This window comes from Aphelocoma coerulescens, chromosome 11, assembly GCF_041296385.1.
Source record: "Aphelocoma coerulescens isolate FSJ_1873_10779 chromosome 11, UR_Acoe_1.0, whole genome shotgun sequence".
Lineage (NCBI taxonomy): Eukaryota > Metazoa > Chordata > Aves > Passeriformes > Corvidae > Aphelocoma > Aphelocoma coerulescens.
Window position 1 is genome coordinate 1,055,754 of NC_091025.1, and position 13,435 is coordinate 1,069,188.

Here is a 13,435-nt window from a genome sequence, read left to right on the forward strand (position 1 = left end):
AGTGGGGCATGGACTGCCCCAGGCATGTGGGGCTCTCCCTTCTCCTCTGGGGGTGTTGGGTCAGGAGCAGCACTGCCCTCATGGTGTGACACGCTAGTGTAAATGGGAAACAGGAGTTTCTGGATTAGATTCCTGTGGAAAAAGGTCGGGGGGAGGGGATATAGGGGCCCTTTCTAAACTTAGTTTCTAAGTTTCTCTTGGCTGCCTTCCAGCAAAGCCAGGGCTGGGAGAAGTCTTGTCTGGGAACAGCTGCTTTCCCCTCTGTCCTTCAGCTGCAGGTGCTGCACTGAGTGTCCCTTGTCCCCTGGCTGTGGCCATGCATTTCCCTCCCCTTCTGTAAATCCCTTCCCTGGAGAGCCCGGGCAGCAGGAGTACCCAGGTAAGAGATGTGGGCCACTAATGGCCAGTGGGAGGCAATGCCAGTTGGTGGTGCCCCACTGGAAGGAGCTGTGTCCTGTTCTCCATGCCAGGCTCTTGCCCTGGCAGCACAGGGTGCCAGAGCTCCAGCTCCAGGATCACCTTGAGCCGTGGCTGCTGTGCCGGCACTGCCCCGGCGCTGCGGAGCAGTTAATGATTACCCCTCCCTGCGCCTCGTCCCGCGCTGCCCTGCGTGGGGAGCGAGTGCCCGAGCCCAGGGAAGCAGGAGGATGCTGCTGCTGCTGCTCCTGGCACTGCTGGGCCCCGCTGGCTGCCCCAGGACAGAGCCCCTGAGCGGCTCCAGCCAGGAGCCGCTGTTCCGCGGCGCCGATCGCTACGACTTCGCCGTCGTCATCCCTGCTGGCACCGTGGAGTGTTTCTGGCAGTTCTCGCACCAGGGCGGCAACTTCTTCTTCAGCTACGAGGTGAGTGCTGGGGACATGTCCTGGGAAGCCGCTGGAGCAGCCAGGGAATGGCTGTGCTGGATCCATCCATGCTGGTCCTGTGGTGCACTTCATCTCAGGGACTGTGCCTTTTTTAAAGTCGTTATCATGGAATGGTTTGGGTTGGAGGGATCTTAAAGATCATTTCCTTCCACCCCCTGCCATGGGCAGGGACACCTTCCACTAGCCCAGGTTGCTCCAACCTCTGCCCAACCTGGCCTTGGACAATTCCAGGTATCCAGGGGCAGCCACAGCTTCTCTGGGCACCCTGTGCCAGGGCCTCAGCACCCTCACAGGGAACAATTTCTTCCTAATATGACCAACCTCATCCCTATCCATCATCAGTCCCATGCATTTTTTTAAATTACCTCGTTTAAACCCATGAAGTGGTGCTTGGAGCTCCAGCACTGTTGGAAGCTCTGCCCTTCACTGCCTGCCCAGAGGCTGTGGCACAGTCGAAGGTCCTGGCACAGCATGTTCCTGAGCTCTGTCCCCTTCCCACAGGGAAACTCCAGCCCTTTCATCTGCTGTTTACACTGGGCTGGCTGAAGGAGAGCCAGGGCATGGCTGTGCCTGGTAGTGGCAGCTTCCCCCCCAGCTCTGTGCTTGGCAGAGCAGCCCCACAGGAACACGTCCTCTGGGCTTGGCACAGCTCCATCCCTGACACACCAGTGACCCACAAATTCCCCTCGGATGTTCCCTGCCTCCAGGTCCAGCGGGCGACGGGGATTGGCAACAGCAGGAACATCCTGGTCACAGCAAGTGATCCCAATGGCTTCCAGCTTGGAGTGTCCCAGGATGTGCGAGGACAGATCAACTTCCTCACCAAGGACACAGGTCCCCCCAGCCCTGGCCCCTGCAGCAGCTCTGAGCCTGCCCGGCCAGGGCTTCCCAGAGCGCTGATTGCTCCTGGGTGGGGAGGATGAGGGTTGAGCACTGGGGATGTGGCCTGCCCGGTGTCCTTCCACCCAGGGACCAACAACCCCCTTCCCTTCCATCTGCAGGTTTCTACCAGCTCTGCCTGGACAACCAGCAAAACCACTTTGGCCTCATACAGGTGTATCTCAACTTTGGTGTGTACTATGAAGACTTCAACATGGAACACAAGCAGCCAGCAGAGAGGAAGGAGCTGAACGACACCCTGGAGGCGATCGGGGTGAGGGTCAGGGAGGCCAGAGAGTGCCCCAGCACAGCGGGGACGGGCACGTCCTGCCCAGGACACTGAGCAGGGCCTTTGCTCGGGCTGAGCTGCAGCTGAATTCAGCACTGAGCCCCACGGGCAGCTCTGAGTGCAGCTCTGCCTCTCCTGCAGGTGAGCATCCGGAGGCTGCAGATCCACACCTTCCACATGTGGCGCTTCTACAACTTTGCCCGGATGCGGAAAGGGGCCGACTCCTTCCTCCTGGAGTCCAACTACAACTACGTCAACTGGTGGTCGATGGCCCAGAGCTGTGTCATCGTCCTCTCCGGGGTGCTGCAGCTCTACTTCCTCAAGAGCCTTTTCCATGCGCAAACCTCGGGCAGCCAGAAGTGCTAGAACAGGGCAGGGACCCCCCTGCAGTGCCAGGGGCCCTGGCTGCCACTCTGTCCCACCACAGTGGGAGGAAAGGCTGGATTCTGCTTCCAGGAGGAAGCTGGAGCGATCCCCCTACTCCTGCCTCATCTCTAGCCTTGACATCAACCTGAGTGAAGTCAAAGGCCACACTGTCACCTGAGCTCTGTGTGCTGTGTCGGTTTGTCACATCCCTACCCATTTTTAGTGTCTTAATGGGCCTTTTCTACCAGACTCCCAATAAAGGAACCCCTGGCAGAGTCCAGGGAGCGACTGCTGCCTGCCGCTGCCCTCCAGCCTCTGTTAACCTAGAAGCTGCTGGCCTCTTCCTCTCTCCCTCCCCTCCTGAAGCTCATCCTCAGCCTCTGAGGCTTCCCCTAACCTCATCCATCCCCCCCAAGCACACCCCAGTGTGTCACATTCCCCACAGGAGCGGTGAGGACTGGTTCCCCTTGGGCCTCCACACCAGACAACAGGCACTGAAAAAAGGAACAGGCTTTATATGAAAGGGCTGGGGCCAGGGCCCCTCTTCCTGTGCTGGCAGCAGCCCCCGAGGGCTCTGTGCTAGCAGCTCTCCCCATCTCCATCCCACTCTGCGTGGGCTTCCCACAGCCACAGTGCAGGACAAGGTCCGTTCTACCCCGGAACACTCACAGGGCCTGAGGCTCCCTTGGGCTCCCCGAGGGTCCCTTATGTCAGTGTGTCCTCGTTCCGCACGTACTCCCCGACGTCGGCTTGGTGGAACACCACGATGGCCAAGGGGTCGACCTTCCGGCACTCCTGTGTGGACTTGGCAGCCACCCCGAAGCCCTGGGGGGGTGAGGAGGAAGTGAGGGAGGTCGCCCACCTCGTACCCCAGCGCAGCCCTGGCCGGGGCCGGGCGCTCACCAGCGGGACGTCGGCCATGGAATACACCACGACACCCTGGTACTGCGCCGTGCTCTCCGTGATGCGGCCCAGCCCCGACTTCAGCACGTGGTTGCCGTAGAGGAAGGACTGCTCCGAGCCCGGCTTCACCCACACCTTGTACTGCAAGAGAGGGGCGGAGCTGTGAGGGGGCCGGGGGCGTGGGGCCGGGGCTGGCTCGGGGGCCGTGACCCACCTTGGCGTAGGGGGCGAGGAAGTCCAGGGCCGTGACGCTGAGCCGGAACTTCTGGGACTTGGTGAACTTCCCGAAGCAGGTGCCCGGGGCCACCAGGCTCTCCCGGGGGACGCAGGCCGCCAGCTTCAGCAGCTTCTCACTGCGGGCAGGGCAGCGCTGGGCGGCGGCCGGGCCCGCACCCCGCGGGGCTGCCCCGGCCCCCGCCCCGCCCGGCCCCTCACCTCAGGTAGTAGACGCGGTCCCGGTGCAGGCGGAAGCAGTAGGTGCCATCGGGCCGGTCCACCAGCAGCTGGATGTTCTCCCCGATGCTGCGGGGACGGACCCCGTGAGCCCGCCCCGGCCCCTCCTGCCGCGGCTCCTCTGCTCCGGTCCCCCCGGGCCCAGCCCTCCCGGTCCCCCTCCGTGCCAACCCCCGCCCGATCCCCGGTGTCCATCACCACCTCGGTCTCCCCGTTCCCCGGGGTCCAGCCGGTCCAGCCCACCCGGTGCCCATCCTTTCTCCATGTCCGGTCCCGCCCGATCCCCGGTACCCATCCCTCCTGGTTCCCGTCCTGTCCCCGTGCCCGATCCCCGGCATCTCGCGGGCCCACCCTCCCGATCCCCCATGTCCCGGCCCCTCACTATTTCCCGAGCTTCTCGAACACCGCCCGCGTCTCCGCCTCCGTGAGCGGCCGCATCGCCCGCGCCTCACACGCGGGGCCGCCGGGCAGGAAGTGACCGGACCGGAACCGGCGGTAGCGGAAGTGACGGACCCGGAACCGGCGGGTCCGGAGGTGACGCGGCGGCCCCGGCGATGGCGGCGGCGGCGGAGGAGGCGCGGCTGCTGGCCTGGCTGCGCGGCCCGGCGGCGCCCGGCGGCGCCGAGCTCGCCGCTTATGTGTCGGAGCTGGCGGCGCTGGGGCTGGCGGAGCTGGGCCGGGAGCCGGCGCGGTTGGCAGCGGAGCGGGCGCGGGTCGGGGCCGAGACGCGCCGCCTCGCCTTCGAGCACTACCGCGCCTTTATCCGCTCCGCCGAGTGCACCGGCCGTGCCGGCCGCGGCTTCGGCGGCATCGAGAGCCGCCTCGGCAGCCTGCTGGAGCGGCTGCCCGCGCTGCAGGACGCCTGCCGGTGCGGGACGGGCCCCGGGCACTGGGAGCGGCGGGCGGGGCGCGGCTGGAAACGGGGCCGGGAAGGGCCGGGGATGGAGTGAGGCTGGGGCAGGGCCGGTGCGGGTGGGAGGGTCCCGGGATCCACCCGCTGCAGGGAGGACTCTCTTGCTGATCCCATGCCGCCGCCGCAGGACCTTCATGCGCGATGCCGAGGCCATCGCCTGCAGCCGGCGCATGAACAGCCTGACCCTGAACCGGCACACGGAGATCCTGGAGATCCTGGAGATCCCACAGCTCATGGACACCTGCGTCCGTAATGGCTACTACGAGGAGGCGCTGGAGCTCACCGCCTACGTGCGCAGGCTGGAGAGGAAGCACAGCAGCATCCCCGTTATCCAGGTGAGCCCTGCGCTGTCCCTGACCCCTTACCGAGATGAACCCCGTGTTGTCCCAGCCCTGTGATTCAGGAGACCCCTGTGCTGACCCAACCCCCTGATCCACGTGGGCCCCACACTGCCCCGTGCCTGGCCCTGACTGAAGGCTCTCTCTTCCACAGGGCATCGTGGAGGAGGTGCGCCAGTCGGCCCAGCTGATGCTGAACCAGCTCATCCAGCAGCTCCGCGCCAACATCCCGCTGCCCGCCTGCCTGCGTGTCATCGGCTTCCTGCGCCGCATGGACGTGCTCACCGAGGCCGAGCTGCGCGTCAAGTTCCTGCAGGCGCGGGACGCCTGGCTGAGCTCCATCCAGGCCTCCATCCCCGACCACGACCCCTACGTGCACATCACCAAGACCATCGAGGCCTGCCGGGTGCACCTGTTCGATATCATCACCCAGTACCGCGCCATCTTCTCAGACGAGGAGCCGCTGGTGCCGGCCGAGGGCGCGGCGCCCGGCGAGGGGGCCATCTTCCACGGCTGGGTGCTGCAGAAGGTCTCCGAGTTCCTGCGGACGCTGCAGCGCGACCTGGACCGCGGGGTGGGCGGCCGGCTGGACTCGCTGCTGGGGCAGTGCATGTACTTCGGGCTGTCCTTCAGCAGGGTGGGCGTGGATTTCCGTGGGCAGCTGGCCCCCCTCTTCCAGCGCGTGGCCGCCGATGCCTTTAGGAAGGCGGTGGAGGAGGCGGTGGAGAAATTCCGGGAGGAGATGAATTCCTATACGCTGATCTCAGCGCCAGCCGTGCTGGGGGGTGGTGCAGGAGTGCCGGTGCCCACGGCCCAGCCTGGGACGCTGCAGCCCCCCATGGTGCTGCTGGACTTCCCACCCCTTGCCTGCTTCCTCAATGGGCTCCTCGTTGCCTTCAATGACCTGCGGCTCTGCTGCCCCATCGCCCTGGCACAGGACGTCACCACCTGCCTGGACAGTGCCCTTGCTGAGGTGAGTCCAGGGGATGGAGCTGGGACTTGTCCTGGGAGAATGTGGGGCAGGTTTGTTCTGAGCGGGTTGGGAAAGCCTCTGAGGTCATCCAGTCCAACCGTTCCCCCAGTGCTGCCAGGGACACCACTGACCACGTCCTCAAGTGCCACATCCACACAGCTGTTAAATCTCTCCAGGGCTGGGGATTCCACTGAGCAGCCTATTCTAGGGCTGGACAGCTCTTTCCATGAAGAAATTTTCCTAATATCAAACTTAAACTTCCCTTGGCACAACTTGAGGCTGTTTTCTCTTGTCCTGTCCCTGTTCCCTGGGAGCAGAGCTCGACCCCACCCTGGCTGCACCCTTCTGTCAGGGAGTAGTGGAGAGCAAGAAGGTCCCCCCTGAGCCTCCTTTTCTCTAGGCTGAGTCCACCCCCAGTTCCTCCTTGTGCTTCAGCTCCTTCTCCAGCTCCGTTCCCTTCCCTGGACATGCTCCAGCCCCACAATGTCTATCTCAGAGTGGCCCAGAACTGACCCCAGGATTCCAGGTGTGGCCTCACCAATGCCCAGCACAGGAAGATGGGCAGTGCCCTGGGCCTGTGGCCACACTGTTGTTGGTACAAGCCAAGTGCCATTGGCTTTTTTGCCCACCTGGGCATGTGGCTGTCATCAGGTGACACCTCCGCCTCTCTCTCTCCCCAGGTGACCAAAACCATCCTGGCCTTCCACCGTGCTGAGGAGGCTGCTTTCAGTGGGCGGGAGCAGGAGCTCTTTACCCAATTTTGCACAGTCTTCCTGGAGGATCTGCTGCCCTACCTGAATCGCTGCCTCCAGGTGCTCTTCCCTCCAGCACAGATTGCACAGGCACTGGGTGAGATCTCAGGGCTTGGTTTTCATTGGGGGGGGAGGACACCTGTGGCTTCCCCCTGGCATTTAGTGGGCCCTGTCCTGCTCTTGTTCCCCTGACCCCTCTCTCCCCATCCCCAAGGTGTCCCCCCCACGCAGCTGCAGCGTTTCGGCCACCTGGGCCGCATCGACGTGGCCGCGCTCCGGGAGCCGCTGGCTTTCCTCCTTCCGCCGGCACCGGGCGAGGAGGAGCCGTCCCCGGAGACCGCCCCGGACCCGGAAGAGGAACGCGCGGCCGTGCCCACCGAGCCCCCGGAGAGCCCCGCCGGGAACGCCGCGCTGCCGGGTGACTCGGTGGGCACGGGGTAGCCGGGCTGCGGCGTGGCCGGGCCGTGTCCCCCCGCGGGAGCGACCCGTGCAGCGCCGCGCCCGCCCCGGTCCGCCCGCCCCGGACCCCCGCCCCGGACCCCCGCCCCGGTCCGCCCGCCCCGGTCCCTGCCGCGCCGGGGCCGCCAGGCGGCGCTGTTCCGGCGCGGTGCGCGCGCACGCGGGGCGCCATGGCGGCGGCGCTGGGGCGGGCGGCGGCGCTGGGACGGGCCCGCCCGGGGCCCCCGGTGCTCCCGGCCTTCTCGGGGCCCCCGGTGCTCCCGGCCCTCTCGGGGCCCCCGGTGCTCCCGGCCCGCGGCTGCGGACACGCGGCGGGCTGGGACCGGCGGGAGCGCTCGTACTGGCGGGCGCTGCGGCGGCGGGTGCTGGGCCCGCCCGTGCCGCCGTTCGCCGAGCCGGTGCAGGTGGGAGCCCCGGTGCTGCGCGGCGCCGCCGCCGCCGTGTCCCCGGAGCAGCTGGGCGGCCCCGAGCTGCGGCGGCTGGCGGCGGCGCTGGCGGCCGGGCTGCGGGGCCGGCCGTGCCTGGGGCTGAGCGCTCCGCAGCTCGGGGTGCCCCTGAGGGTCTTCGCCGCGGAGCTGCCGCCCGCCCGCTGCGCCCGGTACCCGCCGGCGCTGCGCCGAGCGCACCGCATCGAGCCCTTCCCGCTCCGCGTTCTCGTCAACCCCGCGCTCCGCGTCCTCGACACCCGCCTCGTCACCGCCCCCGAGGGCTGCGCCAGCATCCACGGCTTCTCCGCCTACGTCCCGCGGCACTGGGCCGTCCATGTCTCCGGTACGGACCGACCCGCCCTGTCCAGGGTGGGACCTGCACCTGCCCCACTTTCACACGGTCGCCTTCTCTTACGCGGGTCCCCCACTCTCACACGGGTCCCTTAATTCTCTGATGGGTTCCCTGTTCCGTTATGGATCCCACCACTCTCTCACAAATCCCACCACACACAGGTCCCCTATTCTCTCACAGATCCTCCCACTCTCATCCGGGTACCCCTTTTTTTCCCCTTAATCACCCCCCCAACCCCCCGCTACCCCGGCCACAGGCGTGGACGAGCTCGGGGTGCCGGTGAGCTGGGAGGCGTCGGGCTGGGCCGCCCGGATCATCCAGCACGAGATGGACCACCTGGATGGGATCCTCTACGTCGACCGCATGGACCCCCGCACCTTCACCAATGTGGGCTGGATGGAGCTGCTGGACTGACCCTACTGTGCCCACACGTGGCTGCCCTGACCCTGGTGAAAGAACCAGTGCAGCTCTGGGGGCTCCCACTCAGCTTTATTGCAGCCAATACAGACCTGTGGCCTCAGCGTGGCTCCGGCCCTTCCTGCCCACCGTGCGCACAGGGAGACAGCCGGGGATCCGGCCCACACTCCCCTGGGCACTGGGAATTGTTTTGTGGGTCTAGGAACAACCTGCTGCCAAGGCTGTGCAAGGGAGGGGCGAAGGGGGGATCCTCCCATCTGGAGCTTGTTTGGGGCTCATGGTCAGAGCGTGGGCAGCAGCTGGGCGCAGCATGGGGGGCAGCAATACTGAGGGGAGCCCAGCAACTGCACAGGGGGACATGGGGTGTGGGCTGGTGGGCATCATCAGCTGGTGGCTGCTTCATCCAAGTAGCCCCTGCTGTAGGCACAAATTCCTGTCTGGGATGGGGGGAGCACGAGGAACCCCCACCTACTTGGGACAGGCAGAGGCCTTGGCCCTGGGTCATTGCATTTCAGGGGGTGGGGGGCTGGGCAGAGCCCCCTGATGTGGGCAGAGCCTTGGGGAGTGGCCAGGCATTGCCTGAAGCTCTCAGATTGTTTTTATTTTCATATAAACAAGACAGAACCCAAAGCAGCATTAATTTAAAAAATAAAAAAAGAGCAGGAAGAAGAGTGGGGTGCAGCTGAGGGGGGACCCGGCTGCCCAGGCCATGCTCAGACCCACCCCCCGTAGTGTGAGCCCCCCGGGCCGTGTCCCCACGCCTGCCGGGTGCTGCAGTGCAATGGGGCAGGAGTGAGCGAACATGAGTCGGTTTGGCACGGCCGGGGAGGGAGGCACAGTGGGGCCTGCAGCTGCCCCAACCCCACACCCCCCATGCCCCCCTCAACCTTCCTGTCCAAAGTCCTCCGTGAATTTCTTCACTTTGAGGAGATCCTCGGCGTTGACAGTGGGGCGGGTGGTGGCCAGCGAGCGCAGCATGTCTGACTGTAACACAGGCGGGTGGGCACGTGGCTCAGACCGGGTAGAGCATGGGATAGGAACCCCCACGGCAGTGGGGCACCTCTGCCCCATGGCAGCAGCACTGACTGCAGGTGGGAGCTGCCTGGCAGACCCAAGGCCCTTTCCTGTCACCCGGACATCCTTTGGGGGGGCTCAGGACTCCAGGGGGGTAGACTGGGGGGTTGTGTCCACCCCCTGGAGCCACAGAGAACGAAGAGTGAAGTGGCCGGGCTGAAGCTGCGGAGGGGACACTCACCATACAGACAATGGGCTCCATCAGCTTGTCACTGGGCACCTCCATCCAGGTCATCTCGGTGGCCCCGGGGTCACCAGGCGAGCATGGCGTCAGGAGGTCATCCACCAGGACGCCGGGGATAGTGCGGGAGGGGCCACGGACCTGCACAGAGCCAGTGGCACGTGGCACAGAGCTCGGGGTGGGGGGACAGCAGCCACAGTGCCCACCCCTTCCCAAGACCAGCCTGGGCTGCGGCAGCCCCCACTCACCTTCTTGAAGTGCGTGGCCGACTGCACCTTGCGCACGGGCTGCATCAGGGCGTCCCGCACGATGATGCTGATGTCGGCCCCTGAGTAGCCGTCGGTCTTGCGGGCGAGCTCCTGGATGTCGGCGTCCGTCAGGGAGTGCGGGGTGTTCCCCAGGTGCAGCCGGAACATCTGGGCCCGCGCCGCCTCCTCGGGCAAGGGGATGTAGATCCTCTTCTCAAACCTGGCAGCACGAGGGGTGAGCCCCAATTCCAGCCCTGCCGGGGGGGGCTGGCACAAGGGGCTGCATGTGGGGCTCACCTTCTCCTGATGGCTGAGTCCAGCACCCAGGGGATGTTGGTGGCACCCAGCACCAGGATCCCGTCACTGCTGTTTCCCACACCTGCAGGCAGATGGCTCAGAGCAATCTCCAGGGGCTCTCTGAATCGCCAGGTTCCGCCTGCCTCATCCTGCTCCCACCCATCCCTGGACGGGCCCCCACCCACCTTGCATCTGCACCAGGAACTCGGTCTTGATGCGCCGGGCCGCCTCGCTCTCGTTCTCATTGCGGGAGCCACACAGTGAGTCCACCTCATCAATGAAGATGATGGAGGGCTTGTGCTGCCTTGCCAGCTCAAACAGGTTCTTCACCAGCCTGGGGACAAAGCAGGGGATGGGGTCCCCGCTCAGAGACCCTCCTTAGCACCCCCTTGGCAGCCCCATGTTCCTCCCATCCAGGGAACCCCACACTGGCAGCAAGGGAAGTGCCAGACCAGGGGCTGTGGGGCCCTTCAAGGGGCTGTGCTCTCCCCTGGGACCCTGTTGGGGATTAAAATAAGTCTAATTATAGTGTATCAGAAATTAATAGTGTAGAGTTAAGTTTAATTATGACTTGCTCACAGCTTGGCAGGGGTAGGCCCTGCTCAAAGCTTGCTGTAAGTGAGCTGTAAATGAACTCTGAGCATGGACAGATCGGAAACCTTTCAGTAAGACCTGCAACTCTGGAAGGCCACAAAGCTGCCCCAAGCTGGAGCATGAGAGCAGTTAATTGAGACAAGGAAACAGAATCCAGTTACGTGTTAGAAGACCCCAGCTTAAAGTTGCTGTTGGACTGAGAGGTCTGTAAAGCTGGAGGGGCACAGGCTGTGAGCGAAAAGAGGCCCAGGGTTTGCTTTGCTCAGAGTCCCACTCTGAAGGCACCAGCTCCCAACTCTTCTTTAACAGCCCCATTACTGGGGTTCACTGATGCTGGTGGCTCCTGCCCCAGCCTGGCCAGCCGGGAGCCAGGCTGTGGCCATGTGTCCCTACTGCCAACTTACTTCTCACTCTCCCCCAGCCACTTCGACATCAGGTCGGAGGATGACACAGAGAAGAAGGTGGAGTTGTTGGCCTCAGTGGCCACGGCCTTGGCAAGGTAGGACTTCCCAGTGCCAGGCGGCCCGAAGAGCAGGATCCCGCGCCACGGCGTGCGCTTCCCTGCGGCAGAGACCAGGGTCAGGCCTGCCCATCCCTGCACCCAGATCTGTGCTGGGATCATCCAGGGAGGGGTCACCTCCTGCACAGCCCCTTCCCACTACCATGGCCTCACCTGTGAACAGGTGTGGGAACTTGATGGGCAGGATCACGGCCTCCTTCAGGGCTTCCTTGGCTCCCTCCAGCCCAGCCACATCACTCCACCTCACGTTGGGCTTCTCCATCATGATGGCACCTGTGAGGGCGTGACTCTGCTCACATGGCCCCACAAAGATGGGCATGGAGAGCAGTGAGAGCCAGAGTCCCTGCCCACACCCCCAGTCCCACCTCCCCTCAGCACAGCAGCTGTTTGGGGCTACCAAGCCACAGGAATGCACCCCTGGGCCCCAGTCCCACAGCCTGTCCCCCTCCCCACAGCTGCCCCTTGACTGGGCTGTCAGTGAATCCCTCCTCAACCCCAAAGGGTCGGACCGACCACAGCCTCTCTCACCCATCAGCTGTTCCTGCAGCTTCTTCTTCTCGGGGTTCTCTCCCTCGCTGTCACTGTCACTCCTGGGGACAGAGAATAGGGTTCAGGAGCAGGACCAGCACTGGTGTAGCAAGGGGGGGTTCCTGCCAGCTCCGTGGCCAGACAAGGGGATCCCTCGCCCCTCTCGTCCCCCACGCACCCCTTGTTGTCATTCTGTGCCTCTCTGACGGGCCTCTTGCCATGCCTGTCCTTGCTCCGCAGGTACTCCTTCAGCTTCTCCGCCCGGTCCAGGTACTGCATGCACTTGGCTCGGATGCTCTCCTTGGCCTTGTCGCTGTGAGCCTCATCTGCAGGGACCCGCAGGCGTCACCCGGAGCCCCCCGAGCCCCGAGCCCCCCGAGCCCCCCGGCCGGTCTCACATTTGATGGCGTGCAGAAAGTACTCCACGGCGTGCTGGTACAGCCGCAGTGCCTCCTCGTAGTTCTTGGCCTTGTCCTCCTCAGTGGCTTTGGTGACCAGGTCAATGGCTTTCTGCGAGGAGGGGAGCGCCGTGAGCACCGGGCACCGGCGGAGCCCCTCCCCAGCGCCAGGGGCCGGGCCGGGCCCGCTCGCACCGGGGCTCTTCCGCTTCGCCCACCTCCCTTCCCACCGCGCCGGCACCGGGGCTCAGCAGGGCTCGGCGACCTCAGCGGGGCTCTGCACCGGCACCGGGTGAGGCCTTTCCCCGGCCGGCACGGCGCCGGGGCCCGGTGAGGCCTGTCCGCCGGGCCGTGCGCAGACCCCGCGGGAAGGAAGGGCGGTGTCGGCGCGGCCGGAGCCCCAGCCCCGTCTTCCTCCCGGTGCCCGCGGTCGATACCTGCAGGGTGGACGTTGTCATCGCATCGCCCGGTGCGGCCGCTCCGGCGGCCCCGGGACGACGGCGGCGGCGGCGGCGGCGGCGGCGGCAGCGGCACCGACTGCGGCTGCGCACGGCCCCGCGCCCCCTGGCGGCGCCGCCGGAACCGCGCCCGGTGCGCGCGGCCAGCCCCGCCCGCAGGGGGCGCGGCCCGGGAGATCCGCGCCCGTCGAGTGACGTCTGCCGCCACGGGGCGGGGCCTCAAACGGACACGCCCGTTTACCGGCGACATGCCGCTGGGGCGTGCCTTGGTTTGGCCCCGCCCGCGGGCCCCGGGTGCGCGCGGACACCCCCAAAAACACGTGCGGGGGGGGGGGGTGTGTGTACATGTGCGTTCATGTGTGTTCGTGTGTGTGTCTGTACATGTGTGTCTGTGTGTTCGTGTGTCTGTGTGAGTTCATGTGTGTCTGTACATGTGTGTCTGTGTGCATTCATGTGTGTCTGTGTCTGTACATGTGTGTCTGTGTCTGTACATGTGTCTGTGTGTACATGTGTGTCTGTGTGTGTACATGTGTCTGTATGTTCATGTGTGTCTGTATGTTCATGTGTGTCTGTGTGTTCATGTGTGTCTGTGTGTTCATGTGTGTCTGTACATGTGCGTCTGTGTGCATTCATGTGTGTCTGTGTCTGTACATGTGTGTCTGTGTCTGTACATGTGTCTGTGTGTACATGTGTGTCTGTGTGTGTACATGTGTGTCTGTGTGTGTACATGTGTCTGTATGTTCATGTGTGTC

General features: G+C 65.0%; 4 protein-coding genes across 5 annotated transcripts; 2 read left to right on the plus strand and 2 right to left on the minus strand.

Moving 5' to 3' along the window:
• Positions 1–26: 26 nt before the first annotated feature.
• Positions 27–2,810, plus strand: TMED6 (transmembrane p24 trafficking protein 6). Its single transcript, XM_069027191.1, has 5 exons — positions 27–379; positions 471–842; positions 1,571–1,697; positions 1,865–2,016; positions 2,173–2,810. Exons 2-5 carry the CDS (start codon positions 648–650, stop codon positions 2,395–2,397), a joined length of 699 nt encoding a protein of 232 aa, XP_068883292.1. The 5' UTR covers positions 27–379; positions 471–647; the 3' UTR covers positions 2,398–2,810.
• Positions 2,811–2,892: 82 nt separating this feature from the next.
• On the minus strand, positions 2,893–4,217 carry NIP7 (nucleolar pre-rRNA processing protein NIP7). The gene is made up of 5 exons (XM_069027193.1): positions 4,136–4,217; positions 3,736–3,822; positions 3,515–3,653; positions 3,301–3,441; positions 2,893–3,222 (listed from the first exon to the last, which is right to left on the minus strand). The coding sequence occupies exons 1-5, from the start codon at positions 4,189–4,191 to the stop codon at positions 3,103–3,105; spliced, it is 543 nt and encodes a 180-aa protein (XP_068883294.1). The 5' UTR covers positions 4,192–4,217; the 3' UTR covers positions 2,893–3,102.
• A 79-nt stretch (positions 4,218–4,296) lies between these two features.
• On the plus strand, positions 4,297–8,488 carry COG8 (component of oligomeric golgi complex 8). 2 transcript variants are annotated; one of them, XM_069027189.1, is made up of 6 exons: positions 4,297–4,621; positions 4,794–5,001; positions 5,159–5,977; positions 6,658–6,826; positions 6,944–7,090; positions 8,225–8,488. In XM_069027189.1, exons 1-6 carry the CDS (start codon positions 4,308–4,310, stop codon positions 8,380–8,382), a joined length of 1,815 nt encoding a protein of 604 aa, XP_068883290.1. In that variant the 5' UTR covers positions 4,297–4,307; the 3' UTR covers positions 8,383–8,488. The 2 variants fall into 2 exon arrangements, with proteins under 2 accessions (XP_068883290.1, XP_068883289.1); XM_069027188.1 differs by lacking the exon at positions 8,225–8,488 and having other exon boundaries at positions 6,944–7,262.
• A 477-nt stretch (positions 8,489–8,965) lies between these two features.
• On the minus strand, positions 8,966–12,779 carry VPS4A (vacuolar protein sorting 4 homolog A). Its single transcript, XM_069027190.1, has 11 exons — positions 12,663–12,779; positions 12,226–12,337; positions 12,006–12,153; positions 11,828–11,889; positions 11,453–11,572; positions 11,184–11,340; positions 10,371–10,519; positions 10,186–10,267; positions 9,889–10,108; positions 9,641–9,781; positions 8,966–9,369 (listed from the first exon to the last, which is right to left on the minus strand). Exons 1-11 carry the CDS (start codon positions 12,681–12,683, stop codon positions 9,268–9,270), a joined length of 1,314 nt encoding a protein of 437 aa, XP_068883291.1. The 5' UTR covers positions 12,684–12,779; the 3' UTR covers positions 8,966–9,267.
• Between the last annotated feature and the right edge of the window lie 656 nt (positions 12,780–13,435).